The 25,054-nt window shown below is 55.9% G+C and overlaps 1 protein-coding gene across 3 annotated transcripts in view; it reads left to right on the top strand.

The window, feature by feature from the left end:
• Positions 1-25,054, top strand: part of SDK2 (sidekick cell adhesion molecule 2) — a 264,330-nt gene that overhangs the window by 169,991 nt on the left and 69,285 nt on the right. For all 3 annotated transcript variants that reach the window (XM_042914557.1, XM_042914556.1, XM_042914558.1), the window contains 11 exons: positions 1,412-1,545; positions 8,469-8,580; positions 10,227-10,417; positions 10,585-10,668; positions 12,775-12,969; positions 14,188-14,304; positions 15,912-16,079; positions 17,031-17,133; positions 23,160-23,336; positions 23,588-23,724; positions 24,307-24,454. In XM_042914557.1, the coding sequence (XP_042770491.1) occupies positions 1,412-1,545; positions 8,469-8,580; positions 10,227-10,417; positions 10,585-10,668; positions 12,775-12,969; positions 14,188-14,304; positions 15,912-16,079; positions 17,031-17,133; positions 23,160-23,336; positions 23,588-23,724; positions 24,307-24,454 (1,566 nt within the window). The remainder of the gene's footprint in view (positions 1-1,411; positions 1,546-8,468; positions 8,581-10,226; positions 10,418-10,584; positions 10,669-12,774; positions 12,970-14,187; positions 14,305-15,911; positions 16,080-17,030; positions 17,134-23,159; positions 23,337-23,587; positions 23,725-24,306; positions 24,455-25,054) is intronic.

The following is a 25,054-nucleotide window of genomic DNA, read 5'->3' as shown; positions in this document are numbered from 1 at the left end:
CAACCTCAGGGCTGGGAGGGAGCTTCACAAACATTTCTTTCCCCACCCCCTTCACAGATGTGGAGACTGAAGCCCAGCAGGGAGGAGGTTGTGTGCTCCTTAGAGACTGGGACCAAACTCATTCTGGAGCTGCCCCTGCCCTTGACACGGCCCAGTCTTCCTCCCGCACCCCTGCCCGCCCCGCAGACTACACCAAAGGACAAGGACCCACTGGCTTTGTTGTACCTCCCATGAGCTCATTAGCTAGAGGGTTGTTTTCCTCCAGGGGAAAAGAAAAATGGGGCAGGACGACTTTTCTCTACTGTTTCCCCAGAGCTCTGCTGACGACGTGACTCAGGCCATGAACCCCCAAAACCAAGAGAGAGGAAACCAGCACAGCCCGGCTGGAGAGGCATTAGCGGGGATGTTTATTTGAGAGCCTGTTTTAAAACTCTGTAACATTCACCTAATGGGAAAATTTGAAAAGAATTCAACTGGGTCTGTCCTTGTTAAACTAACATTAAGGATGTTTAACAGCTGTCTCGGGCACATCACATTAAAATCCAAGATAGACTTGACAAACTAATGGTTTTGTTTGTCATCAAGAGAATGGGTGAGAGGGGGAGGCGGGCAGAGCGGGCGTGGGCAATGCTCCCCGTGCTGTCTCACCCACGTCGGATGGGGCCCCCAGCTTCCTGCCTGGACGGACCCCTTTCCCTGCCTGCAGACCAGGGGCTGAGGGGCTGAATGATGGGAGCCCCGCAGAGAAAGCCTGCACCCCACTGCCCGGCTGGCCTCCCTTTCCCTTCTCAGCCAGCCCAGCCAATCTCATCCTTGGTGACCAGCTTCAGGGAGGTAGAAACTGATACCCTGGGAGGGAGCTGGAGGGAGAGGTGAACCCCCATCATCTGTGTTATAGACAAACCTGTGGCTTTGGAATCCATCTGAACAAATGTAGGACTAGGTGAAGGCATTGATTCTGGAATGATCCTGCTCATTTCTAAATTCATTATCATCGCCATTCATTCATCCATTCATTCATTCCAGTGAATGGATTTCTTTGGTGCAGAGAGGGACACACACACACACACACACACAGCATCAAAGCTATGACATGGGAAAGGACAGAACACATGGGGGGCTCAGACATCCTGGGCCAGGTGTGGGAGGGGGGGCCGGGAAGCGTCATGTGGACCGTCTCGGACCTCCGTGCATGTGCTGGACTTGAGTCTGACCCCGTCCCCCCGCCCCACGCTGGCAGTACATTCAGATTCTCTACGAACGAAATGTGCTAAAGTTTAGGCGGGAAGTGGTCCCGGGAGTTGGGCTGGAGCAGGGGCTCCGGGAGCCACGAGCTTCTTGTCCTCGCTCCCATCCTCCGATGCTCGGAGCCCCTGGGCCCCTGTCAGACAAATCTTTTTCCTCTGCTCAGAGCCATCACCCTGGAGAACACCCTCGTCATCCTGTCCACGGTGGCTCCCGACGCAGGCCGCTACTACGTGCAGGCTGTTAATGACAAGAACGGGGATAACAAGACCAGCCAGCCCATCACTCTTGCCGTGGAGAGTAAGTAAGCGGCCGGGCCTGGGACGGATGGAGGAGCGCGTCATTAAATCTTGGGAACGGGGCTCCGGAGGGTCGTTGGGAAGATGGAATGGTGGCGGAGCGGAGAGGCTGGAGGAGGGCCGGGGAGGGGCCTCTGAGGAATAGGAGGAGGAGACCCAGCTGAGGGAGCAAGGAGGCGGCTGAGTTCTGGATCCCGTTCCCATGGCAAGACGGAAATCCTGCATCGGGGGAGGGGACACTTAGCTGGCTGTCAGCAGGGCCGGAGGCCCAGGGAGGGCGTGGACTGCCGGAGAGAGTGTGCACGTGTGGGTTATAGCCACCTCTGGGATTCAGGTGCTGACAGGGAGAGCGTGCCCGGGACCGGGCACTCGTTTCTAGAGAAATAGACTAACAGCCTCTACTCAGCGGGTGCACACAGAGTGCTGCTTCTACTCAGAGCGGGCCGTCTTCTCTCGGAACATAGGCTCTCTGCCCAGGCTCCTGCCTAAAAATGCCTCTCTGCCAGAAAGCACCCAGCACCCTGGAATAGAAAAGCTCTCCCCAGTGGCAGAGAATAGATGGTAGCAGATGAAAAGGGTTGGCTCCTTAGATCTCCTTTGCCAAGAGGTATTTGTCCAGCTGAGACTGAAGGCAGGTGTCTGATCCCTGCTGGAAATGCTGGGGAGCCCTCCCTGGCCTAATTCTCGAAAGCCAGCCAGGCCCCTTCCCTCTGTGCTCCACCCCTGGAATAGGGAAGGAGGGTGGGGTGGCTCAGGCAGCCAGTCCAGGCCCGGAAGCACAGAGTACGCGGGGCCAGAGCTTGTCGCAGCCGCCCAGCAACCACGCAAGCTGCGGGAGCCAGATGTTCACGTCTCTCCACAGCTGCACCACTCCTGCTCCAAAAGCAAGTCTCATTTATCACCCGCGGTCGCATGGGGACGCAGCCACCAGCAGCAAAAATGAGGGTGCTGGTCTGCATATGGAGCCTTCCCGTGTCCTTCCCCTGATCCCGGCCTCTGTCTGCCAGTGTCTATACAGCCCAGAACGTTCCTCGGCCATACCATGTGCCTCCCTGGGCTTTCTGAGCACCAGCAGAATCCCTTCCTGTATCCACAGAATTCTCTCCTTCCCAAGTTCCAGTCTGCCTAGAAAGAGACCTGAACGCAGGGAGGAGAGTCCCATTCCAGATACTGACCTCTCAGGGTCACAGATGTAACCTCTGACGTTGACCTGGGTCAAGGTCTCAGTCTGGTCCCTGTAGCATTGGGGCCCAGCCATGACCTGGCTCTGTTGTTTCTATAGAGAAAGGAATTTAATCATCAGAGGGAGATGTTTTCCCCATATATTCTCTAGTGGTCAGAATACCTGGAGTCCAATAGAATTCAGTCATTGTGGAAGAGGCAGTGTTCACGGTCTGTGTCAAGGCCGGGCCGTCTTCCTGAGTGACTCAGGTTACCCTGACACCAAAGGTTAGAGCCCCCCACTCGGTGCTCCTCCCCAGAACCCAACCTCCTCACCCGACTTAAGCCAGCTATCCTGGGGCCCACTGTGAACATCGTTCCCTCTCTTCTCTATCTCAGCTCTGCCCCCCGCAACCCTCCATCTGGCCCAAGGGAAGAGAGTAAGACCCTTCCGGACCCCGTTATCTGCCCAAGCCTCCCCCGGGTGTCTGTTTCCCCCACCCCATCGCCACTCGCCTCCTGCTCTCACGTGGCGATTTGTACTGGATTAAGAGCAGAATCAGCTGGTTTTCAGCTAATTTCTCCTCCCACGAGTGATTGAGCTTCAAAACCCTGTTCATGTCACTGACACAAATCCCCCAGCCTGCCTGCCTGCCAGCCAATTTACTAGGAGCAATTGCCACTTTGCCCACCACCAGCTCTGTCTGCCCTCACTTATCTCATGGAGCCTCGCCTCTCCCTCTGTTCCCCCCTCCTCATCCTTCCATCCTTCCTCAGCCCAGGGCAGTGCTGCTTCTTAGCGGCCCTGGGGCGCGCAGGGAGCGGTGGGGTGGGGGTGGGGGGGCACTCATGCTCTTCAGAAATGGAAAAGTTAAGAGCAAAGCCAGTGGCCCGGGAGTTGGGAGTTGACCCCTGCCCAGGAGTAACCCCGGTGACCTCACACAGACTGTCACAGCTCTTGAAAAATGCAAACCTGGGGGCACCTGGGTGGCTCAGTCGGTGAAGTGTCCGACTCCTGATTTTAGCTCAGGTCACGATCTCATGGTTCGTGGGGTGGAGCCCCACGTCGGGCTCTGCACTGACAGCATGGAGCCTGCTTGGGGATCCTCTCTCTCTCTCTCTCTCTCTCTCTCTCTCTCTGCCCCTCCCCTGTTTGCTCTCTCTCTGTCTCAAAATAAATGTATAACCATTAAAAAAACAAAAAAGAAATAGGGGAAGTTAATTTTATTAATGTATCATTAATGTATTTTATGTGACCCAACATATCCAAAATATTACCATTTTAACACACAATCAATACGGAAAATATTAACGAGGCACTCTGCACTGGGTTTCTTCGTCTTCATACTGAGCCTTCAGAACCTCTGCGTATTTTACACTTTGAGCACATCTCAATTTGGTTGCTCAGTTTTCATCCGAAATACGTGATCTGTGTTTAGACTTCATCAAATTTACAGCTGCAAAGGTGGTGTCGGATACCCATGTTGTTCTACACGTACTTAAAAGTGTTCTAATAACTGATTTGGGGATCCGTTTTTAATTAAATGTAAATTAGATAAAATTAAATCCCATCAAATCAAAGGGGCGCCAGTCACTTTTCAAGAGCTCGCAGCCACCTGTGGTTCTTAGCCCCCATGTTGGATACCTGCCCGGGAGAAGGGAGCGGCTTACCTCCCTGCCGCCCCCCACCCCCACGCACTTGACCCGTGGCCCAGGTGAGTCATGTGGTCCTCGAACTTCCGTTTTCCTCACCTGTAACGTGATGCCTGCGGCAACATGTAATTGGAGGATTAACTGAGGCGCCTCGGGGAGAAGGCATCACAGTGATGTCCCTCACTGTGACTATTATCAAAATCAGCCAGGCCCCTGGGTGGCTCAGTGGGTCAAATGTCCACCTTCAGCTCAGGTCATGATTTCGCGGTTTGTGAGTTTCAGCCCCACGTCGGGCTCTGTGCTGACAGCTTGGAGCCTGGAACCTGCTGCGGATTCTGTGTCTCCCTCTCTCTCTCTGCCCCTCCCCTGCTTGCACTCTGTCTCTCCCTCTCTCTCAAAAGTAAATAAAATTTAGAAGAAAAAAACAAATCAGCCAGGGGCAGCAGGACCCAGCCCCAACCCCGGGTTCAATCCGCATCAGGCACTCACAGGGAAGACACCCCTCCTCCTTGCTCTGGTTTGCATGTGATTTTCCTGGCTTGACCTTTGGGCTCCGTTCACCCCACTGTCCAGAGTATGGGTCCAATGAGGCAGATGTCCTGCATTCCGTCCCCAGCCACAGCCAGCCGTCCTCCTCACCCTAGCTGGTCATCTGAAGACCTGCTTAGCCAGGAGCTGACAGTACAGGCCCCCCAGCCATGAGCACCTGTCAGTAGGATGTGTCCTGCCTGGGGCAAGTCCATGCCACGCAGGGCCATCTTGACATCCCCGGTCCACCCCAAGCTGTCCTCTGCTTTCACATCACCCCAAGAGCCTCCGTCTCCAAACAGGAGGCTGGTGAGGTCGGAGGGGAGCCAGGAAACAGGGGGGAGTGGGGAGGGGCAGAGGGCATTGGCTTGTCCATTTCAGGATCCAGAGACAGGGAGAGAGCCATGTGAGCACCGCGTGGGAGGCAGGTGCCAGAGAAGAGGTCACCAGAGCCAAATGTCCAGAGCAGTCGAAGACAATCAGTGGAGAAAAGGGGATTTGCAACCAGGGGGTCACCGGTGACAGGGGAAGGGGAGGGCATGCAGGGGGCTTGGGGGAGAGGGGATGCCGGTGGCAGCCAGGACCTGGTGGTGCTCAGAGGTATGTTCAACTTCTGGCAGAGCTGATGGCAGCCAAGAGGGAGAGTTGTTTCCTTCTGTGCCCGAGTGAGGACTGAGCCAGAGAGATGATTTGGGGAGTGGCTAATGGCCTGGGTTTACAGCCTCGGAGACCCGGTCCCCGTTCCTGGTTTTGTCCCTTGTTAGCAACTGCCATCGGGAAGTAAACTGCCTCACTGCTTTGGCCTCCTCCGTTTGTCTCTGCTTTCTCATCTGTAAATTGCGGGATGACGATAATGACCCACCTCCGGTGGCCGTTGTGATGAGCGTCGGTTAGCAGAGTGCCAGGACGGTGCCTGGGATGGTGCCTGGCACGGCACGTGGCCTCTTGCCCTCAGTCGCTGTGACTTTCACCTCCTGGGAGCCTCTGGGTCCATCACGTGGTTTGGTTGGGGTGGAAGACGGGAGACCAGGAATCTCTCCCTGAGGACAGGCAGGTAAATCCCAAGAAGGACGGCCTATCATTTATTAAGGACCTACTATGTGCCAAGTACTCTGCGCTCGCCCCAGACCAGCCTCGCCACCCCCACCGAGGCGCTTCTTCCCAGCATCCATCCCATGCACTTTAATCCGATAAATGTCTAAGCATCGACCTGAGATCCTTCCAGACCATGCCCTGCATGAGGACAGACCCCTGCCTGTCTCGCTCAGTGGGGAGTCCCTGGTGCCTGGCACAGTCCGGCGTGGACTGAGCCCTCACCCAGAAAAGAGCTGTTGAGTGAGGGGCCGAACTCACATAACCCTGAGACACAGTCATTTTTATCCCCATTGTGTCACTGAGAAAATCAAGATCTGGCTGAGGACCCTCCCCACACCAGGATGCCTGGGGCAGAACAAGGTTTCAGACCAAGTATTCCTGACCCCCCAGGACCTCGGTGTGACCTCCAGGGTCCCCGGATAGGTGTCAGTCTCCCCTCCACCCCTCCCAAAGCTGACGAGTTGGCCCTGAGGCCCTGGGGTGGCCCTCATATTTTTAAACTCCGAGGGCTCTGTTTACCTGGCTCCGCGGTGGGGCACCCCTCTTGGGCTCTAACTGTCTCCTCCTCTTGCCCCATTAATCTGGACCGTGGTACCTGTGCGCCCCAGCATGTAATAAACAACTTAGAGCACACTTTTATGGATTCAGCTATATCAGCAGCTTTCAATCCGATCGCTCTTTATGGCACCTACATGAGGCTTTTATATTGTTGCAATTATTTTGCTTTATATGCTTCCTTTCTTCCCCCTTCATTTTACTTTTTTTTTACATTTTATTCCCTTTCCCAGCAAAGCCTGGAGTCCAGGCAGGAAAAGCTGCCCAGGGCTGATCAGGGTGGCCGAGGGCCAACCAGGGTGGCCCAGAGCGACAGCGGGGCCGTGACCTGTTCTCCCCATCCTGTCACTGTCCCCCCCCACCCCAGGGCTGGGGGTGTCATTATAGTCTGCTACCTCCAGAGTCTCCTGGAAAGGAGCCAACTGGATGGATTTTTCGTGAGAGAGAAAGCCCTCCGTGTTTGAACTTTCAGGAGCCCTGGCACAGGTGCACAGAGAGTACTTGAGTTTCTGTCAGCATTGGGCCAGTGCTGGCCCACAGAGATAAGAGCCTGGCCACTTCCTAAAGAACTCAAAAAATAGAAAAGGCAAAGCTGTTAGACGAGTTTGAGGTATCGTTTCGTTTGGTGTTTGTAGAGCTCACTCGTGACACGTTCTCTTTCATTTCAATCATCGTCCCCGAAGTTGTACACGGATAGCCCTGGACCCGTTCATGCCTTCCCCTGTCAAATACACGTGAGGCCCCTACTACGCGTCAGACATCGCCCTTGTCCTAGAAAGTAAGCATGAGCAAGACTGTGTTAGCTCGGGCTGCTGTAACCCGTTACCAGACCTGCGGCTTCAGCACAGGCAGTTTGGGAAGTCCAAGATCAAGGTACCAGCACGGCTGGGTTTTGCTGAGGCCTCTCTTCCGGCCTTGCACACAGCCGCCTTCTCCCCGTGTCCTCACGTGGCCAAGACAGAGCTCTGACGTCTCTTTCACTCCCGATCAGGGCGCCAGCCCTGTTGCATTAAGGCCCCACCCTTATGGCCTCCTGGAACCCCGTCTACTGGAGACCCCATCTCCAAATACAGTCGCATGGGGGTTAGGGCTTCAACGTACGATCTGGAGGGGACAGAATTCGGTCCACAGCAACGATCCATGAGATTCCCACCTCACGGAATGTATTCGCTTCCTCGGGATGCTGTAACAAAGTACTGTAACTGGGGAGGGGGCGGTTATAACACCAGAAATGTCCCCTCACAGGTTTTAGAGGCCAGAAGTGTCGGCAGGCCTGTGCCCTCCCTGAAGGCTGGAGGGGAGGATCCTTTCCTGCCTCTCAGCTTCTGGTGGTAGTCCTCTGCACTCCTCGCCTCGGAGACACCTCGCTGCAGGCTCTGCCTCGAGGTCACCTGGCCTTCTCTTCTGTGTGTCTGTGTCTAAATTTCACTCCTCTTCTAAGGACAAGCCCTATTGGGCGTAAGGCCCACCCTGACACAGAAGGACCTCGTCTTAACTTGATTACGTCTGCAAAGACTCTGGTTCCCAATAAGGTCACGTTCACAGCTGCCGCGGACTTGAATGTGGGGGGATTACTAACCAGCCCAGTACAGGGAGTTTGCGTTCAGGTAGAAGACGTGACAAGTGGCGATGTAAGCCAACAAGATAAATGTGGGTGGAGGGAAGGATTTTGAAGGCAAAAACAGGACAAGGGGAGAAGGGGGAAGGTCTTGGCGGTCTCCAGCGGGCGCTCCCTGGACCCTGAAGAGAGGAGGAGGAGGGGTAAGAGGGTCCCTGGGGGCATGTCTGCAGGTTCGGCCGTGGCACTGCCCCGTGGTCACCCACTCTGCTACATAAGGACAAAAGTCTTCCTTGGCATGAGCCTCTAATGGGGGCCGGGCAGAGATAGGATTTCCGACCCGTGTTTCCGGCTAACACCTGACCTCTCTCCAGATGTCGGGGGACCTGCAGACCCCATCGCCCCAACCATCATCATTCCTCCCAAGAACACCAGCGTGGTGGCCGGGACCTCGGAGGTGACCATGGAGTGCGTGGCCAACGCCAGGTGGGTAGCGAACTCCCCCTACTCCCCTTCGCCCTTAACTGCAGCCGGAGCACCTGACCTGTGGGCTCCAAGGGGACCAGTTCAGGAAGGCCCGGAAGTGTCGCATGAGGACCCCATGAAAGGAGATGGGGCCTTTGTCCTGGAGGAGGGGTGACGTGTGGACGTGCTGGCTACTTCCAGAGGGTTGTTGGGTATGAGCCGGGCGGGCTCGTTGTCCGTGGCCCAGAAGGAGAGACCGAGGCCCGAATGGAAGTCATGGGGCAGCGTATCTCAGCCCCGAATACTGAGGCCCCGCCTGTGGCCCTGAGAGCGACCTGGAAGGGACAGGTGACCTCCCTGCCACGCAGGCACGTGTGACAGGCATGCTGGGCTAAGAGACGGCTCGCATGATGGATTTGGCAGACCTGGTGTTGGGCACAATCGCAGCCCCCCTCTAGCCGTGCACGGCCCTCACTCCTCTCGCACAGGAAACAGTTAAATAATGACTGCGCCTCATCACGTGTGGCCGCAGTGCTGTGCCTTCCCACGCGATTTCCTTTCCTCCAACAACCGCCCGACAGAGCTGTCGCTACCCCGCAGGCCAGAGAGGGCAAGCGACCTGCCTGAGACCACCCAGCTGGCCAACAGCAGGGTTGCCATACCACAGGCCACCCCCTCGGGGCCCAGGGCCATGCTCGGGGCCTCAGTCTCCTCAACTGTAAAATGGGAAGGATTTGAGCACCCACCTCCCCGGGGGAGCATGTGGGTAGAGTGCTGGACCCAGCCTGACCTGACACCTCTTAAGTGCTCCAGAAAGATGCTCCGAGGTGACGGGTGGCGAGTCAGACCAGCGACCCCGAGGTCACATCCAGTTGAAGATTCCCGGAGAGCCGCGTTCCTAAGCATAGGCTCCCGGGGACCCAGGGAGTGCGGGAAAGTGCGGGAAAGGCTGCAGGATGCAGAGGTACTCGCTAAGGACACAGAGAACGCCTATAAGAGCCTGCCTAACGTCACTGGAGCCAGCGTTGCCCAGACCCACTCCATCACAGGGCCCTTTTCTGCGGGACCCCGCTGCGCACCCCGTGGGGTTGGCACGGACCCCTCCAGGATCCGCCAGGCGCTGAACGGGAGAGCAGGCCACACCCAATCTCCGGGGGCTTTGGGGGGGGACAGGGTCGGTGAGGAGGGTGCCCGATTCGCCCTCTGTCTAACTCAGGAGGTGGGTATGTCCGTCTGCCTGCCTTTCTCCCTCCAAACCTTGGGCGATTCTCTCTCATTCCTCTTTGTCATGTTGTCCGGCGTTCTGGCCGCTCCTGCCTGCCGGCTTCTGTTTGGACGGGGCGCAGCACAAGGGGGGCAGAGGGGCAAGACGCGCGGCTTGGGGTGCAGGGTGCTGCTCCTGCACTCGGGAGCCCCGTGTCCCCGGTGGGTGCCGGGCTGAGCTAATCCACCTGTATTACAGTGTCCCCATGACCGCAACCCCAGGGGGCACAGGTGCCCCCATTTCACAGACAAGGAAACCGAGGTCCAGAGCGCTGAAGGGCTTGTACCTCTAGGAAGTAGCAGGAGCTGGGGCCCCGGGCTGGCACTCCCGCGCACCCCTGCCCTGGCCCTCAGGTTTCTGGAAGCCCCTGTGGCTGAGAACCTGCCTCCCTCACCCCCTCCAGGCCCCTGATCAAGCTGCACATCATCTGGAAGAAAGATGGGGTGCCGCTGTCGGGGGGCATCAGCGACTACAACCGTCGGCTTACCATCCCGGGCCCCACGGGCAGTGACGCCGGCTACTACGAGTGCGAGGCCGCCCTGCGCAGCAGCAGCATCCCCTCTGTCGTCCGTGGAGCCTACTTGTCTGTGCTGGGTGAGCTGGGGCAGGGCTGCTGGGGCTCCCCGCCCAGGGCTAGGGGCATGGCTGGGCATCCCAAGCAGTGGCTGTATCCTACGGGCAGTATGGCTGGGTGACCGGAGCAGGGGCTGTATCAAAAGGAGCATGGCTCTGAGCCCCTCCTCTGGTCCCTCCTCCTGCAGAACCTCCACAGTTTGTCAAGGAGCCAGACAGACACATCACAGCAGAGATGGAGAAAGTGATGGACATTCCCTGTCGGGCCAAAGGTAACACAGCGGCATGGTCAACGGGGAACAAGGACCCCCGCGCCCAGACCCTCAGCCTTTCCTGTCCCTGTCGCAAACTTTTCTAAATTCCACTTCCTTCTCCAGGCATCGTCACTGAGCAGAGAGTTAGTCTGGCTGTGAGCAGACGCCCCAGGAAACAAACAGGCCAAATTACCATAATCTCAGGACTGGAAATCAACCCACGTTACCCTAACTTGAGGGTTACAAATGAATCCAAATTACCGTAATTTCAGGATAGGTGACAGACCGAAATTGCCCGTAATTCCAGAGTTGGAGACAATGTCAGAACTGTTAGAACGTGTGAGTGCGTTTCGCCTGAGATGGGTCTCATGAGCTCCGCCCGGTTTCTGGTCCATTTTGCTCCATTTTCTCCCCTACTCTTTTCTACTTAACCCCCCTAGTCAGAGCTCCTGGAGAATTTCCACTCTTCCCATCCCCAGCCTCCCTCTTTCTGGCCCGGCTGAGCTACAAGGCAGCCCCAAAACCGGGCTGGCGTCCAGGGTGATCGGATGATAGGAGAGGGCGTCCAGCATGGAACGTGGTGTCATTTGAGCAAAGAGGCGGAACGTAGCTCAGGCAAGGAGAGTCGCAGCGGAGGGAGGGAGGGAGGAAGGACTCCCCTTCTGAGCCCACGCGAGGGGAAGACCAAGATCCATTCGTTCACCCAACAGACACCTTCGGAGGGTTTTCCACGTGCCAATACTGCTCTTGGGCTGGGGAGATACAGAATGAACCCAACAGCCAGCCAAATCCTTGCTCTTACGAAACTTAACGTTCTTCGAAGGCAGGCAGACCAACCCATGAGCAAATAAAGATACTTTATTTCATTTCATCGAAAATGTCATGGGTTGTGAGATGCCCCATTATTTTATGTGCCACTAAGAAAGAAAAAAGACTACCAATGAAATGATGATGTGCTTTCGATAGGAAGACGCCTTTGTCTCGGAGATGTTACCACGTGAAAGAATGTGTGTGCCCCGTGGAAAGGATGAAATACAGCGTCGTAGAATGTCAGGGTTGAAAAAGAGCTGGGAAGGAGAAGCAAGCAGGTGTAGGGGGCTTGGGGCCACGAGTGCTCCTTCGGATGGAGGGTGGGAGCTCACCTGGGGAAGTCACATTTGAGCTGGGACCCAGAGGGAGAGAGGGGAGGCTGGGGATACGTGCGAGAAGACCATGCCAGGCCCAGGGGTGTGTGGCTTGGGCAAGGCTGAGAGACAGGGAGCCCCTGTTCACCTCCCTGTGCAGACCAGGTAGGAGAGGGCTCCCGAGAAGCACCAGCCTCCTCTGTGTGCTGCTCGACACGGGACTCTGTGTTCATGTGGGCTTGGGAAAACAACCCCCGTTGGAGGTTCTCAAAATACATAAAAGTCTCTGCTAAATTAAATTGCAGTTAGGGCACCTGGGTGGCTCGGTCGGGTAAGCGTCCAGCTTCAGCTCAGGTCACGATCTCACAGTTCATGGGTTTGAGCCCCACGTCCGGCTCCGTGCTGACGGCTCAGAGCCCGGAGCCTGCTTCGGATTCTCTGTCTCCCTCTCTCTCTGCCCCTCCCCTGCTCACGCTCTGTCTGTCTCTCTCTCAAAAATAAATAAGCCTTAAAAAAATTTAATTCCAGTTAAAAATTAATTTATGGGGCGTCTGGGTGGCTCAGTAGGTTGAGCGTCCCAGCTCTTAATTTCGGCTCAGGTCATGATTCCAGAGTCATGGGATCGAGCCCCTCATCGGGCTCCACGCTGTGCATGGAGCCTGCTTAAGATTCTGTGTCTCCCTCTTCCTCTGCCCCTCCCCTGCTCTCGCTCTCTTTCTTAAAAAAAAATTTTTTTTGATTCATTTGTCCCATCCACCATTTCCAAGCTAAACTAATCCAGCTAAATTTTCTCGGAACCCCTGCTCTTATAAGAACTTGAGAAATGCCACCCCGAGAACATCTTTCACCTCCTCTAAGACCATTAGCGGCCCCTCTAAGAAGGTTCTAGGGAGCAGGACACACAGGGACACCCTCCCCATGCAGACTTCCAGGCACCCCTCAGAGGCAGGAGGGAGGGAGCCCGGAGGTGGGCTGACTGTGGGCCCACGTGTCCCCCTAGGTGTGCCACCGCCTTCCATCACCTGGTACAAGGACGCGGCCGTGGTGGAGGTGGGGAGGCTGAACCGATTCCGGCAGCGCGGTGATGGGGGCCTGCAGATCAGCGGGCTGGTGCCCGACGACACCGGCATGTTCCAGTGCTTTGCCCGCAACGCGGCCGGCGAGGTGCAGACCTCTACCTACCTGGCTGTCACCAGTAAGTTGGGCCTCTGCTGTCCTGCCCCGGAGTCCCTCCCGCTCCCAGGATGCAGCCTTCCTCCAAGCCAGCAGCCTCTCGAGAAAAGATGCTGTGTTTTGCAGAGCTAGGATTCCAGAAAACTCAGCAGCGGGGGCGGCCCTAGCCGGTTGCGCCCACTGCTCTCCCAGCCCGGGTCTGGCGCTCCAGGACCCTGAGCCGCGGAGGGGTTCACGGGCTCTTGGAGAGAAGCGTCTGTGAGGCCACGTCTTGCTCTGGCCTCGCAGCTGCCCCTGGCCTCCTGGACAGGGCTGAAGCCACCCCGTCCCCACTGAGAAGACTCGCTTACTTCTCCAGAGAGACCCAGGGCTTTCATCTCAGTCCCTCCTTCAAACCTTTTGCCCTCTTGGAGCCTCTTGGCGGGGAGCATAGCTCTCCCGCCCTCTTCACGGAGCTGCGTTCGCAGCCAATGCCACATGAGTGGCCACACCGTCGATGGCAGAGCTCTGTGCACGTGCAAAGCGCCGCTGGGTTCCTTGTCTCAGCAGCAAGAGGGTGTGTGGTCTTGGGCCTCCCGGAGTCCCTCGGGGGAGGCCCTCAGTCCCACAGAGGTCCCCCCGAACGGGGCGGCCGTGGGGCAGAGGGCCAGCTGGGTTGGCCCCAAAACGGCACTGGGGACGGAAAGGCTGCCGTCTCGCTTCTTACTTCCGAGGAGTGTGGGCGAAGCCAGCGCTGGTCCGTATCTAAGCTCTGCTCCCATGCACGTCTGCCCCTGAGGGCCGGGCCAGGGAAGGCCAGCGCAAAGCGAGAACGCTGTGCTGCATCTTGAAGAACCACAGCTCGACCGGGCTGTGGACTCTCCAGGGCCAGGCCTCGTGCAGAGTGGGCAGTGTTCTCCTATTGGCCATAACCGTTTTTTCTGTCAGGAACCCAGAGCCTCGATATCCTGTGCAGTGAAGGAGGCATCATGGTGGGTGTGAGCCGCCCTCAGGGGTCCTCCCTTTTCCCCCAGATGGAGGCCGAAGAATCAAGGCAGAAGGGCTGGTGTAGCCTGGGTCCTGCTACAGGGCAGGTGGTGCAGGGAGCCCCGGAGGGCCTTCCGGGCTTTTCTCCGGTGCTGGGGTCCCATCGGGACACCTGCGTCCTTCTTGGTGGCAGGGGCAGGATGAGCACCTGGCCCTCTAGCGGTGGGGGCTCCTCCGGGGTGTAGCTGAGAGGCTCCACTGTCTCCTTTTGCAGGCATCGCCCCCAACATCACCAGGGGCCCCTTGGACAGCACAGTGATCGATGGCATGTCAGTCGTGCTGGCTTGCGAGACTTCGGGAGCGCCCCGGCCGGCCATCACTTGGCAGAAAGGTAGATGGGACTGATCTCCTTTGGAGGGTGTGGCCGTGTGACAGCCTAGGGCAGTCCTCAGAGCTCAGTTCTGGAGACAGCCGGGTCGGGTTCCCTATGTACAGTTGTGAAGGTCGTGCACTGCACACCCCCAGGGGCGGGGCGTCTTTCACACCACGGTATGCACCACGTGCCGCCCCCCTGGGCTCAAGGCCCGGCTCTGCAGCTCCAGAGACCTGTGACCTTGGGTGAATCATTTACTCCCTCGGAGCCTCGGGGTCCCCGTCTGTAAACTGAGGACAATGGGACCATATACCTTGGGTCAGCATGAGGACGAAACAAGAGCCAGCACTGTGCCTCGGCAGTGGGGAAGCCCAGTGAATGGCCGCTGTTTGACGGTCCGTATTACGGTGGTGGCCGTCCGTGCAAGCGGGAGACCATCCCTGCCCCCACGGCAGCGCGGAGGGCTCCCGACACCCGAGCCAGCGAAGCTCAGGCGGTCCCGCCCTCGGTGGCTCCTCCGCGGCTCTGGTTCCACACCTCGCCTTCCCAGCTCTCCCCGTGTGCACACACGTGTGCGTGCACCTGCAGTCACTCCCTCGCACCTCCCAAGTCTGCGTGGAGGAAGCTTCTCCCTAGGACTCACCTGCCCCCCTCCCCCGGGCCTCCCCACGCCGCCCCCCGCGGCTCAATTTCTCCACCTCCTTATATACAAGAAAACCTGCCCCTTCGTTCCGCTCGTCGCCTGCCGCCCCGCGAAGGCCCCGGCTTCGGTTTGGCCCGCCGCTGTCTTCCTGGGGCCCAGGCCGGAGACTGACACATGGTAGCTGCTCAATAAATATTTGTGGGGTGAATGGAGGCACAGCCAGGCACGGGTATGGACACAAATAAACACGCTCACCCGACACGCTCACTGGTTCAGCGTTCCTGCCCGTGGGTGCAAAGGGAGACACCCACAGGCTTGCACATGAAGATACCCCTCTGCACGGACAGGTGGGATTGTCTTTAAAATAGATACAGTCTCGGGCTCATCTCCCTCCCTCACCCCCAGGCACCAGGCCTCCCCAGGTCCCACCGCAGAGGGAGGTCTGGCCCACCCTGTCCCTGTCCACCCCTCCCCGCCCCCGCTCCTTGCTGCTCCCCCCGCCCCCGCCCGTCACCTCCCTCCGCTCCCCTGAAGGTGACTCTCCAGAAGCATCCTGCCGCAGGATGCCCGTCACCACCTTGTCAGAGCTGTCTGCCCCCTCCCCCCACCCCACCCCCCCCCGGCCCGGGTGCCAGCTGTCTCCAAGAGCTGTGCCTGGCTGCTCCAGGAGACCGTCCCTGGCCTTCTCCGGCGAAGGGCAGACGGCGCGGTGGGTGGAGAGAGAGAGACGCCAGGAGACCCGGGCTCTGTGACCGAGCGCCCTCGTGCCTGTCACCACGTCAGAAACCCCCCTGGGCCTCCACCCCCCCCCCAGCCCTGCCCCCACCTCCGCGGCCCTCCCAGTCTTTCTAAAGCTGGGGGCCTGCCCGAGACCACCTGCCCGGAGCCTCCGGGGAGAGGGCTCGCGCCGTGTCAGAGTGCCGGGGGCTGCGTGGACGCGCGCAGCCGGCCGCACCCCGAGCCCACCCCGTGTCGCCCTCAGGGGAGCGTATCCTGGCCAGCGGCTCCGTCCAGCTGCCTCGATTCACGCTGCTGGAGTCGGGCAGCCTGCTCGTCAGCCCCACGCGCATCTCCGACGCCGGGACCTACACCTGCTTGGCCACCAACTCTCGGGGGGTCGACGAAGCCTCGGCCGACCTGGTCGTGTGGGGTGAGTGTGCACAGTGCCTTCACACGTCCGTGCGTGAGTGTGTGCCGAGCACAGTGTCCCCCTGCCGGCACCTGCACACCCGCACGTCGGTCCCGCCAGGGGCGCTTCTTCCGAGAGAAGGGCTCGGACGAATGAATGACTGCAGAGGGAAGGCCGGGCTTCTGCCGATGGTGCCACGAGAGCGAGGGCTCTCGCCGCGCGTGGCCGAGTGAGAACAGAGAGGCGGTGGGCAGCTGTCTTCAACGTTAGGGCAGCAGTCAGCACCCCCGTTCTGTAAAAGGCCAGAGAGTAACTATTTTAGGCTGCGTGGGCTGGACGGCCTCTGTCCCGACTCCTCGACTGACTTTCCTGTTTCAGCAAGGAAGCAGCCAGAGGGCACGGCTGGGTTCCGATGCTAATGGCTTTGGTAGCCAAAGAGGCTACCGGCCGGACTCGGCCCCCGACCGTAGTGCTCTGAGCCCTGCTTTAAGGAAGCGAATCAAGCCCCTTGTGCGGTCAGATTGCACCACTGGGGATCCACGCCCAAGACAGACGTGCCTGCGGGCCACCTGGGGAGGCTGAACACCCATGGGCTCGAATGCCGTGCAGCAGGGATGCTGTTTTTACGCTGGCTAGACCACCGATGTGCTGGGACCATGGGCCCCCGATCACCCTCAGATTTCCGTTTGTGTATCCCTCACGCGGGTTCGTGGGGGCAGGATTAAACGAGCCCCCGCCACGAACGTGGCTTTCAAGAATTCAAGTACCACGGAGGCACAGAGTTCCCTTAACGCTCTGGGACATCGGCTGCGGGAGACCTGTCCACGCGCGGGGCCTGCCTCCGCCTACCCGTCGAACTCAGCCACTCGGGCTCGGTTTACCCGAAGGCGCCCTTCCCACACACCTGCATCTCACCTGTTACTCCGGCTCTACACCCCCTTCTCACCACCCTGTCTCCCTGCCCTCTTTCAGCCCGGACCCGCATCACCAAGCCTCCCCAGGACCAGAGTGTCATCAAGGGCACCCAGGCCTCCATGGTGTGCGGAGTGACCCATGACCCCCGAGTGACCGTCAGGTACTCCCTCTGCTGTGACCCCATGGAGGCAAAAGGGGAGGGCAGCTTGTGGCCAGTATCACTGCCAAAGCAGCCGGCAGCGAGGCTGGAAGGGGCCGGCCACTGACGCCACTCGGGAGTCCTGGCCCCCACGGCTCTGGAGGCAGCTGCATCCTGGGGCGCCATCTGGTGGCCATTGGGCATATGACAGTCTAACAGCCACACCAAATGCCCACCCCCCACAGCCGGAAGCCAAGGTTGCCCGTAAGGGTTCCTAGACTTTTTGACACACATCCATCCTCGGCCAATCCACTGCGGGCCTCCAGTTTGAGAAACACCTCCTCGAACATTAAACATTGATATTTAGGGCAGTCGTCATGTGCTGCCGGCACAAACGCAAGCAGTGAGCCTTGAAATCACAGAGATGTAGTTAATATGTTGTCAACACATGATTCAGAATATGCTTATTCCTGGGATTATTCAATTTTTGGAAAAAAAAATATACCAACCATAAAAATGTTCTCCAAGAGAACCCACATGTTCCTCCCCATAGAATACCGCTGTGAGTCTCAGTTCTATACATAAGTAGCTATAATTTTAGCACCCATTAATTGAAAAATTTTATAATAAAAAAAGCTGGTTAATTCAGTAACACTTTAAAATAAGTTGGCGTTTTATTTATTAAAACGTCATCTATTATTTGGAAAATACTTGCATATTTTATTCATTCTCTAGACGATTCTTTTTTTTTTAAGTTTATTTATTTTTGAGAGAGAGAGAGAGCACAAGCGGGGAAGAGGCAAAGAGAGAGAGGGAGACACAGAATCTGAAGCGGGGTCCAGGCTCCGAGCTGTCAGCACAGAGCCCGATGCAGGGCTTGAACTCATGAACCGTGAGATCATGACCTGAGCCGAAGTCGGACACTTAACCGGCTGAGCCACCCAGGCGCCCCCATTCTCCAGACAGTCCTTCATCGACAAAGGGATTCGTGGATCTCTTGCAATATAGCCGCAGGCCCACCTTCCAAGGACCTCCAGGGACCCACAGATGGAAAACTGTGTTCTGATGCACTGGAGGGGTCCTCACCTCAGAATGGAATTCTCCATGCAGCATAGTTTTTTCTAGATGGGAAGAGAGAGAACAGAACTGGTCCCTCAGCATTTGCAGCCTGTGCCCAAAGTCACCCCACATCTCCCACCCCTTCCTTGGACTTGAAAACCCTGTCCCAGCTTCAGGGAATACACATGGGACTCCCTGACCAGACAGGCTAGGAAGGACCCAAGCAACCAAATCAAATAAAGTGGCGGAACAGTTTCCAGAACAGTCTCAGGAGAGAACTCTTCCGTTTGGTATCCGAGGCCAGATCTAGACCCACTCTGAGAAATCCAGCCGGGCAACGATGACTGCTAATCCGTATTTCTGTTGGCCTTTTTTCTTACTGCATGGCTAATAGATATCCTGTATAGAAGGAAAATATAGAAAATGCAGATAAGCCCCAAAAACTAGGGAGGGAGAGAGAGAGAGAAAAAAAAAAGAAGGAAAAAAGTAAGTTTACCTGTTTCTCTCAGAGATAGTAATATTTGGGTGTCATTTGTAAAAAACTGGAAACACAATTCCTTAGTCTGTTTCCAGGTTTTTACAAATGACACCCAAATATTACTATTTGGTAAGAACCTTAAGAACCTGTTGTGACTCTCTTTCCCTGTCGATGAATATTTTCATATAAACTCCATTACCTGATTCTTCACATGTCCATTGTGTGGCTGTAATGGAATTTATGTTACCAATTCCCTAATGCTGGATATTTGGATTGTTTTTTAATTTTGCTAATATTAAGAAACATAACGATCCACATCCTTGTAATTATTTTTGCACGGCTTTGATTTCCTGAGGACTATTCTTTTTTTAATTTGTTTAATGTTTATTTATTTTTGAGAAAGAGAGACAGAGACAGAGAAAGAGTACAAGCAGGGGAGGGGCAGAGAGAGAGGGAGACGCAGAATCGGAAGCAGGCTCCAGGCTCTGAGCTGTCAGCACAGAGCCCGACGCGGGGCTCGAACTCACGGACCGCGAGATCATGACCTGAGCTGAAGTTGGACATTTAACCGACCGAGCCACCCAGGTGCCCCCTATCTAATATCATTTAAAATCACTCGTCAAAATTGTTTAATAGCCAGCTATATAATAACAGATAATTTTGGAAAATTTATACCCTGAGTTAAATGAACCCGCTGGTTGTTTTTTTTCCTTTCTTTCTTTTTCTTCCTTCCTTTCTCCCTTCTTTCCTTCCTTTCTCCCTTCCTTCCTTTCTTTCTTCCTTCCTTCTTTCCTTCCTTCCTTTCCTCTTTCTTTCTTTCTTCTTTACTCCTTCCTTCCTCCCTTCCTTCCTTCCTTCCTTTCTTCCTTCCTCCCTTCCTTCCTCCTTTTCTCCCTTCCTTCCTTCCTTCCTTTCTTTCTTTCTCCCTCCCTTCCTTCCTTCCTTTCTTCCTTCCTTCCTTCCTTTCTTTCTCCCTTCCTTCCTTTCTTTCTTTCTTCCTTCCTTCTTTCCTTCCTTCCTTTCTTCCTTCCTTCCTTTTCTTTCTTTCTTTCTTTCTTTCTTTCTTTCTTTCTTTCCTTTCCTCCTTCCTTCATTCCTTTCCTTCTTTCTTTCTTCCTTCCTTCCTTCCTTTCTCCCTTCCTTCCTTTCTTTTATTCTTTCTTAACTTTCTATTGTGGAAAATTTCCAAGATAGGCCAGAGTAGAGAGACCAGTGTCATTAAGTCTCATATACCCACCTCTCAGCCTCAGTGATTGTCAGCACTTTGCTCACCTGATTTTGCCTATCCCCCTCCCCCACTACACACACACACACACACACACACACACACACACACACACACTTTTTTTACTGCAATATTTTTTTAATGTTTGTTTATTGTTTTTGAGAGAGAAAGAGTGCGGGCACATGCTCGTGAGTAGGGGAGGGGCAGAGCAGGGAGACAGAGGATCCAAAGCAGACTCTGCACTGCCCACAGCGAGCCTAACGCGGGCCTCGGACTCACGAACTGTGACATCACGACCTGAGCTGAAGTCGTATGCTTAGCCAACTGACCCACCCAGTCGCCCCTAACTGCGATATTTTAAAAGCAAATATTAAGCATGTAATTTCACCTTTACATATGTCAGTGTGCATTTCTTACCTAAAAGGACTTTTCTTTAAACATAACAACAACCATGTCCCTGGTCACACCTAACACAATGAGCAATCAATCCCTTGATGTCTGCTGATACAATGGCCCTGATTATCTCAGAGGTGCCTTTTTAAAAGTTGGTTGGTTGATGGGGCACCTGGGTGGCTCAGTCGGTTAAGCGTCCGACTTCAGCCCAGGTCACGATCTCCCGGTTCGTGGGTTCAAGCCCCACATCGGGCTCTGTGCTGACAGCTCGGAGCCTGGACCCTCCTTCGGATTCTGTGTCTCCCTCTCCCCCTGCTCCTCCCCCACTCACACTCTGTCTCTCTCTCTCTCAAAAATAAACATTACATAAGTAAATAAATAAATAAAAGTGGGTTGGTTGAACTCAGCGTCCACCCAAGGTCTGCACATTGCTTTTGGTGAGTGTGCCTCCTTTCTACATAGTCCCCTCCCCCTCCTTTTTATTCTTGTTTTCATTGTTGCTTTGTTTACATGCAGTTAATTAGTTGGAGAGACCAGGTTCGACAGGACAGAGGTCCAGCTAACTTGTTCTGTAAAGGGCCAGAGAGTACATGTTTTAAGCTTTGAGGGCTATATAGCTTTTGTCACAGCTCTTCGAGTCTGCTTTTGCAGTGCAAAAGCAGTCACAGGCAGTGTGCAAACAAGCGGGCATGTCTGTGTTCCAATAAAACTTTATTTACACAAACAGGCGGTGGGCCATTGTTGGCGATACCCACTGTAGAAGGCCCCACCTTCGGGGTTGGGCTAGCTGCTTTTTCGTGGTGTGGTACGCTTGTACTTCGATCCCTGGTATTTCTAGTTAGATTCAAGGAACTGGCTGATCAGATTCGGGTTCAGTTGTTGGGGCATAAACACTCCACAGGTGGTAATCTATGCTTCCCAAAACACCACCTCCCAGGGCAAAAGATGTCTGCTTGCCACGAGCTGTTTTTTTTTTCTTAATTTTTTTTAAGTTATTTTTGAGAGAGAGAGAGAGAGAGAGAGAGAGAGAGAGACAGGGAGAGAGCATGAGCCAGGGAGGGGCAGAGAGGGGGGCAGGTACAGAGGCTCTGAAGCAGGCTCTGTGCTAACAGCAGAGAGTCCAATGCGGGGCTCGAACTCACAAGCCGTGAGATCATGACCCGAGCTGAAGTCAGACTCTTAACCTCCTGAGCCACTCAGGAGCCCCTGCCATAAGCTGTTTCTTATGCAGGAATTGTACTCATGCCGTCAGTGCTGGCACAGATGATTCTTTTCTAGCTATGGAGATGAATTGAAGGTGATTCCTTCTGACAATTTGTAAATATGTATAAAAAGCCTTAAAATTTAACTCAGCAGTTTCACTGCTGAAAACGTATCCTCGAGGAAATGATTTAGCACGTATGAAAATACGTTACTGCAAGGATGTTCATCGCAGCATTAACTATAATATCGACAAACAAGGAGCTAAGCTGGTCACCCAACATTATGGGAACGGTCGCAGAGCAATCATGTGGGAAGCACCGTGCAGCTGATAAAAACCATGGTGTGGAAGCAGCCCATTTAAAAGAGTTTGTGACATTTTGTGGGGCGGGAAAGCAGCTTTAAAGTCAGGATGGATGGATAGATAGCTAGATATTGTTTACGTACATGTGCTATAAGAGTCAAAGTGCATAATGATGACTAACTTCTATTGATCCCTTGCCACGCTCCGGGCACTTCTTGGAGCGTTTTATATTAACTCACACAATCCTTAGAGCAACCTTATAAAGCGGGTGGTGTTATTTTCCTCGTATGACAGATGAGGACACTGAGGCACAGGGAGGGTAAATAAACACACCTAGGATCACAAACGCTGGTAAGTGGCCAAGGCAACATTTGACCAGGGAATCTGAATCCAGAACATAGAAACACTGTGGTACCATGCCCATTGGGGCAGGAGGGAAAAGTCTGGAAGGTATATGCTCAGCTGTTAATCATGGTTACCCATTATGGGAAAGCTTCTCGGTTTTCCTGTATTTTTTTTTTTCCTATTTGTATTTGCAATTCCCTGATTTTTTTTTTTTAAAACCTACCTTGAAAATATTACAGGCTCATTCTCCCTAGCAAACTTGCATTCTCTAACACAGAGAGTTCTCTCGCATCCTTGTGGCTCAGGCCACCCTGTCCCCAGCTGAGCGAGTGATGGGTCATGTACAGAGCGGCTCAGTCCCCATCCTGTTCCCAGCACCCTGGCCAACCTTGCTGGGGGGCAACAGCAGGACGTGCTCCCCGGAGCTGGCACCCCACGTTATGTTGACAGTAATAGTTGTATTTCCTCAAGAATCATTCCAGAGGGGATATTTCTTATTGTCAGGCCCGGGCGTGTGTGTAATTTCTCAAGTCCCCCTTTGTACTGACTGACCGAAGCTAAAGTGATTTTTTGGACACTGAAGTCAATTTGTCACAGTGATGCATTGATCTAATGATTCCCCTCATAAAACTAATTCCAAAATGCAGTCTGTGCGGAAACGTTAATTCTTTTTCCAGCTGTAATCTTTTAACCTCTTCGGAAGATTACCTTTTGCCGGCTCTTTTGTGCTGGCTGCTTGGCAGTCGCTTCTGGCCAAAAGCAACACGGCTCTGACCTAGACCTGAGATAGAGGTGTGACGGCTTCGTGTGCTAACCCTCCCGGACGGAGCACCTGCCTCGGGGACGGTGGGCTGGGGGCTGATGGGGTGCCCACCGTGCTCCGGCCCCAGACCAGCCCCGGGGCGGGGGGAGGGGGGGGGAGGGGGCGGGTAGGGAAGTGGGGGGGACTCTGCCACCTTTGGAACTCTCCTCCAGACCCGCCCTGGGCTGAGCACCCCCTAGTTCCCTACCTCTCTTTACTGACTGGTTCTTCTTACTCTCAGGTACGTCTGGGAGAAGGATGGGGCCACCCTGGGCATGGAGAGCAACCCCCGCATCCGTCTCGACAAAAACGGCTCCCTGCACATCTCGCAGACGTGGTCGGGGGACATCGGCACCTACACCTGCCGGGTGCTCTCAGCCGGGGGCAATGACTCTCGAAGTGCCCACCTGCGCGTCAGGTAAGGGGGCAGCCTGCCCGGGCCCCCCCCCCCCCAACCGCAGCTCAGTGAGGCCTTCTGTCAAGAGCAGAGGAGTCTGGGAACAGGTAGGACAGGTAGGCCCGTAAGCCAGGGAGCAGAGCCTCCAGGTGGCCGGCCCGAAGGCCGAGCTTGGCGGCTGAGGCATCTCGAAGTTCAGTCTGAGCCCTGGTGCCCGTGTGTCACCTGACTCCAGACCTCACAGCCCGCCCCGCCATACCTCTCTCCCCCAGGCAGCTGCCCCACGCCCCCGAGCGCCCTGTGGCGACCCTCAGCACAGCGGAGAGGCGGGCCATCAACCTGACGTGGGCCAAGCCCTTCGACGGCAACAGCCCCCTGCTTCGCTACGTCCTGGAGATGTCAGAGAACAGTAAGGCTTCCCGCCGCAGCCAGCCGGAGGCACGGGCTCGGGGAGGCGGCCCGGGGCCGGGATCCAACTCCCCCACGTCCCGGTTCTCTGCCTTTGAGCAGACCTTCTGGAGGCCTCCGCGTCCCCGCAGAACGAGCGATGGCATCCGCCTCCTCGGGCCGCTGTGGCCGTTGAATGAGATCATGTCTGTGAGGTGCGGGACTCAGGACCTGCCTCTCTCGAGCCTCCAAGGCCGTGGCGACTCTTTTTCTTCTTTAGCCTCCAGACTGGGAACTGCAGAATTAACAGGCCTTGTTTCAGGGGCATTTTCAATACAGTTTGCCTGGAGCTCATCGATTCGAGGGGGGGAGAAAAAAGATAGAAAAGACACCCGCCATCTCTGTTCCCATGAGTCCTTGCTCCCTCCCCAGGACCCTCCAACCCCCTGGGACACGTGGGCTAAGGGGACCCGGGAAAATGACGTGGCCAGCCTCTGCCGGATCAAGTTGGGGGAGGCGCGCCTCTGCTGGCCCAAACGGGGCTGGGGGTAAGGAACACGGCCCCCGGGATGTCCACCTCTGCCTCCACCCTCTGTCCTTGTAGATGCCCCCTGGACCGTGCTCCTGGCCAGCGTGGACCCCGAGGCTACCTCCGTGATGGTCAAGGGCCTGGTGCCCGCGCGCTCCTACCAGTTCCGTCTTTGTGCCGTCAACGACGTGGGGAAGGGACAGTTCAGCAAGGACACGGAGAGGTGAGGGGAGCAGGTGCTCTCGCCCTGTGGGTCTCGGCGACCCCATTGGCCGGCGGGGCTGAGGGGGGCTGCCTACGGCCGAGACCAGTATGGCCACGCGGGGCCCGCTGTGTGCAGATCCTGGGGGCCTTGGTGTCCACCTCTGTCGAAAGGGGTAGCATCACTCACACCTGCCTCACAGGGAGGCCGCCAAGGTGAAAGGTCACCCGGGGGAGGTGCCGTGAGCAGTGCCCGGGGCAGGATCAGCACCGATTTAATGGTCCCTCTCACTGGGAGCCGAGCGAGCTCAAAGACTCCCCTCGCTCTGCTCTGCCTCCCCTATCGGCCGCCGTCACTGTTACGTGCACGTGACAGATGTCCGTATCCAGTGCCTTGCAAGACGCCAGGTCTGGTTAAGCTTTCGGCGAGGCTGCTTTAAAGATGATGAAAATTGAGGAAAAACAGAGGGTCGTCCATTTTCGAGCATCACCCGGTAATACCCGCTTCCGTAGGAGGCGACTGATTCTGGCCACTTAAGTCCTGTAACCAGGTGGTCACCTCTGGGGAGAAAGAAGCCATGCAACAAGGGGCCAGAGTGACGGTGACACAAATCCCATGCAC

Source organism: Panthera leo, chromosome E1, assembly GCF_018350215.1.
Source record: "Panthera leo isolate Ple1 chromosome E1, P.leo_Ple1_pat1.1, whole genome shotgun sequence".
Classification (NCBI taxonomy): domain Eukaryota; kingdom Metazoa; phylum Chordata; class Mammalia; order Carnivora; family Felidae; genus Panthera; species Panthera leo.
The sequence above is the reverse complement of the archived record's forward strand: the minus strand, read 5'-3'. Positions and strand labels throughout refer to the sequence as shown.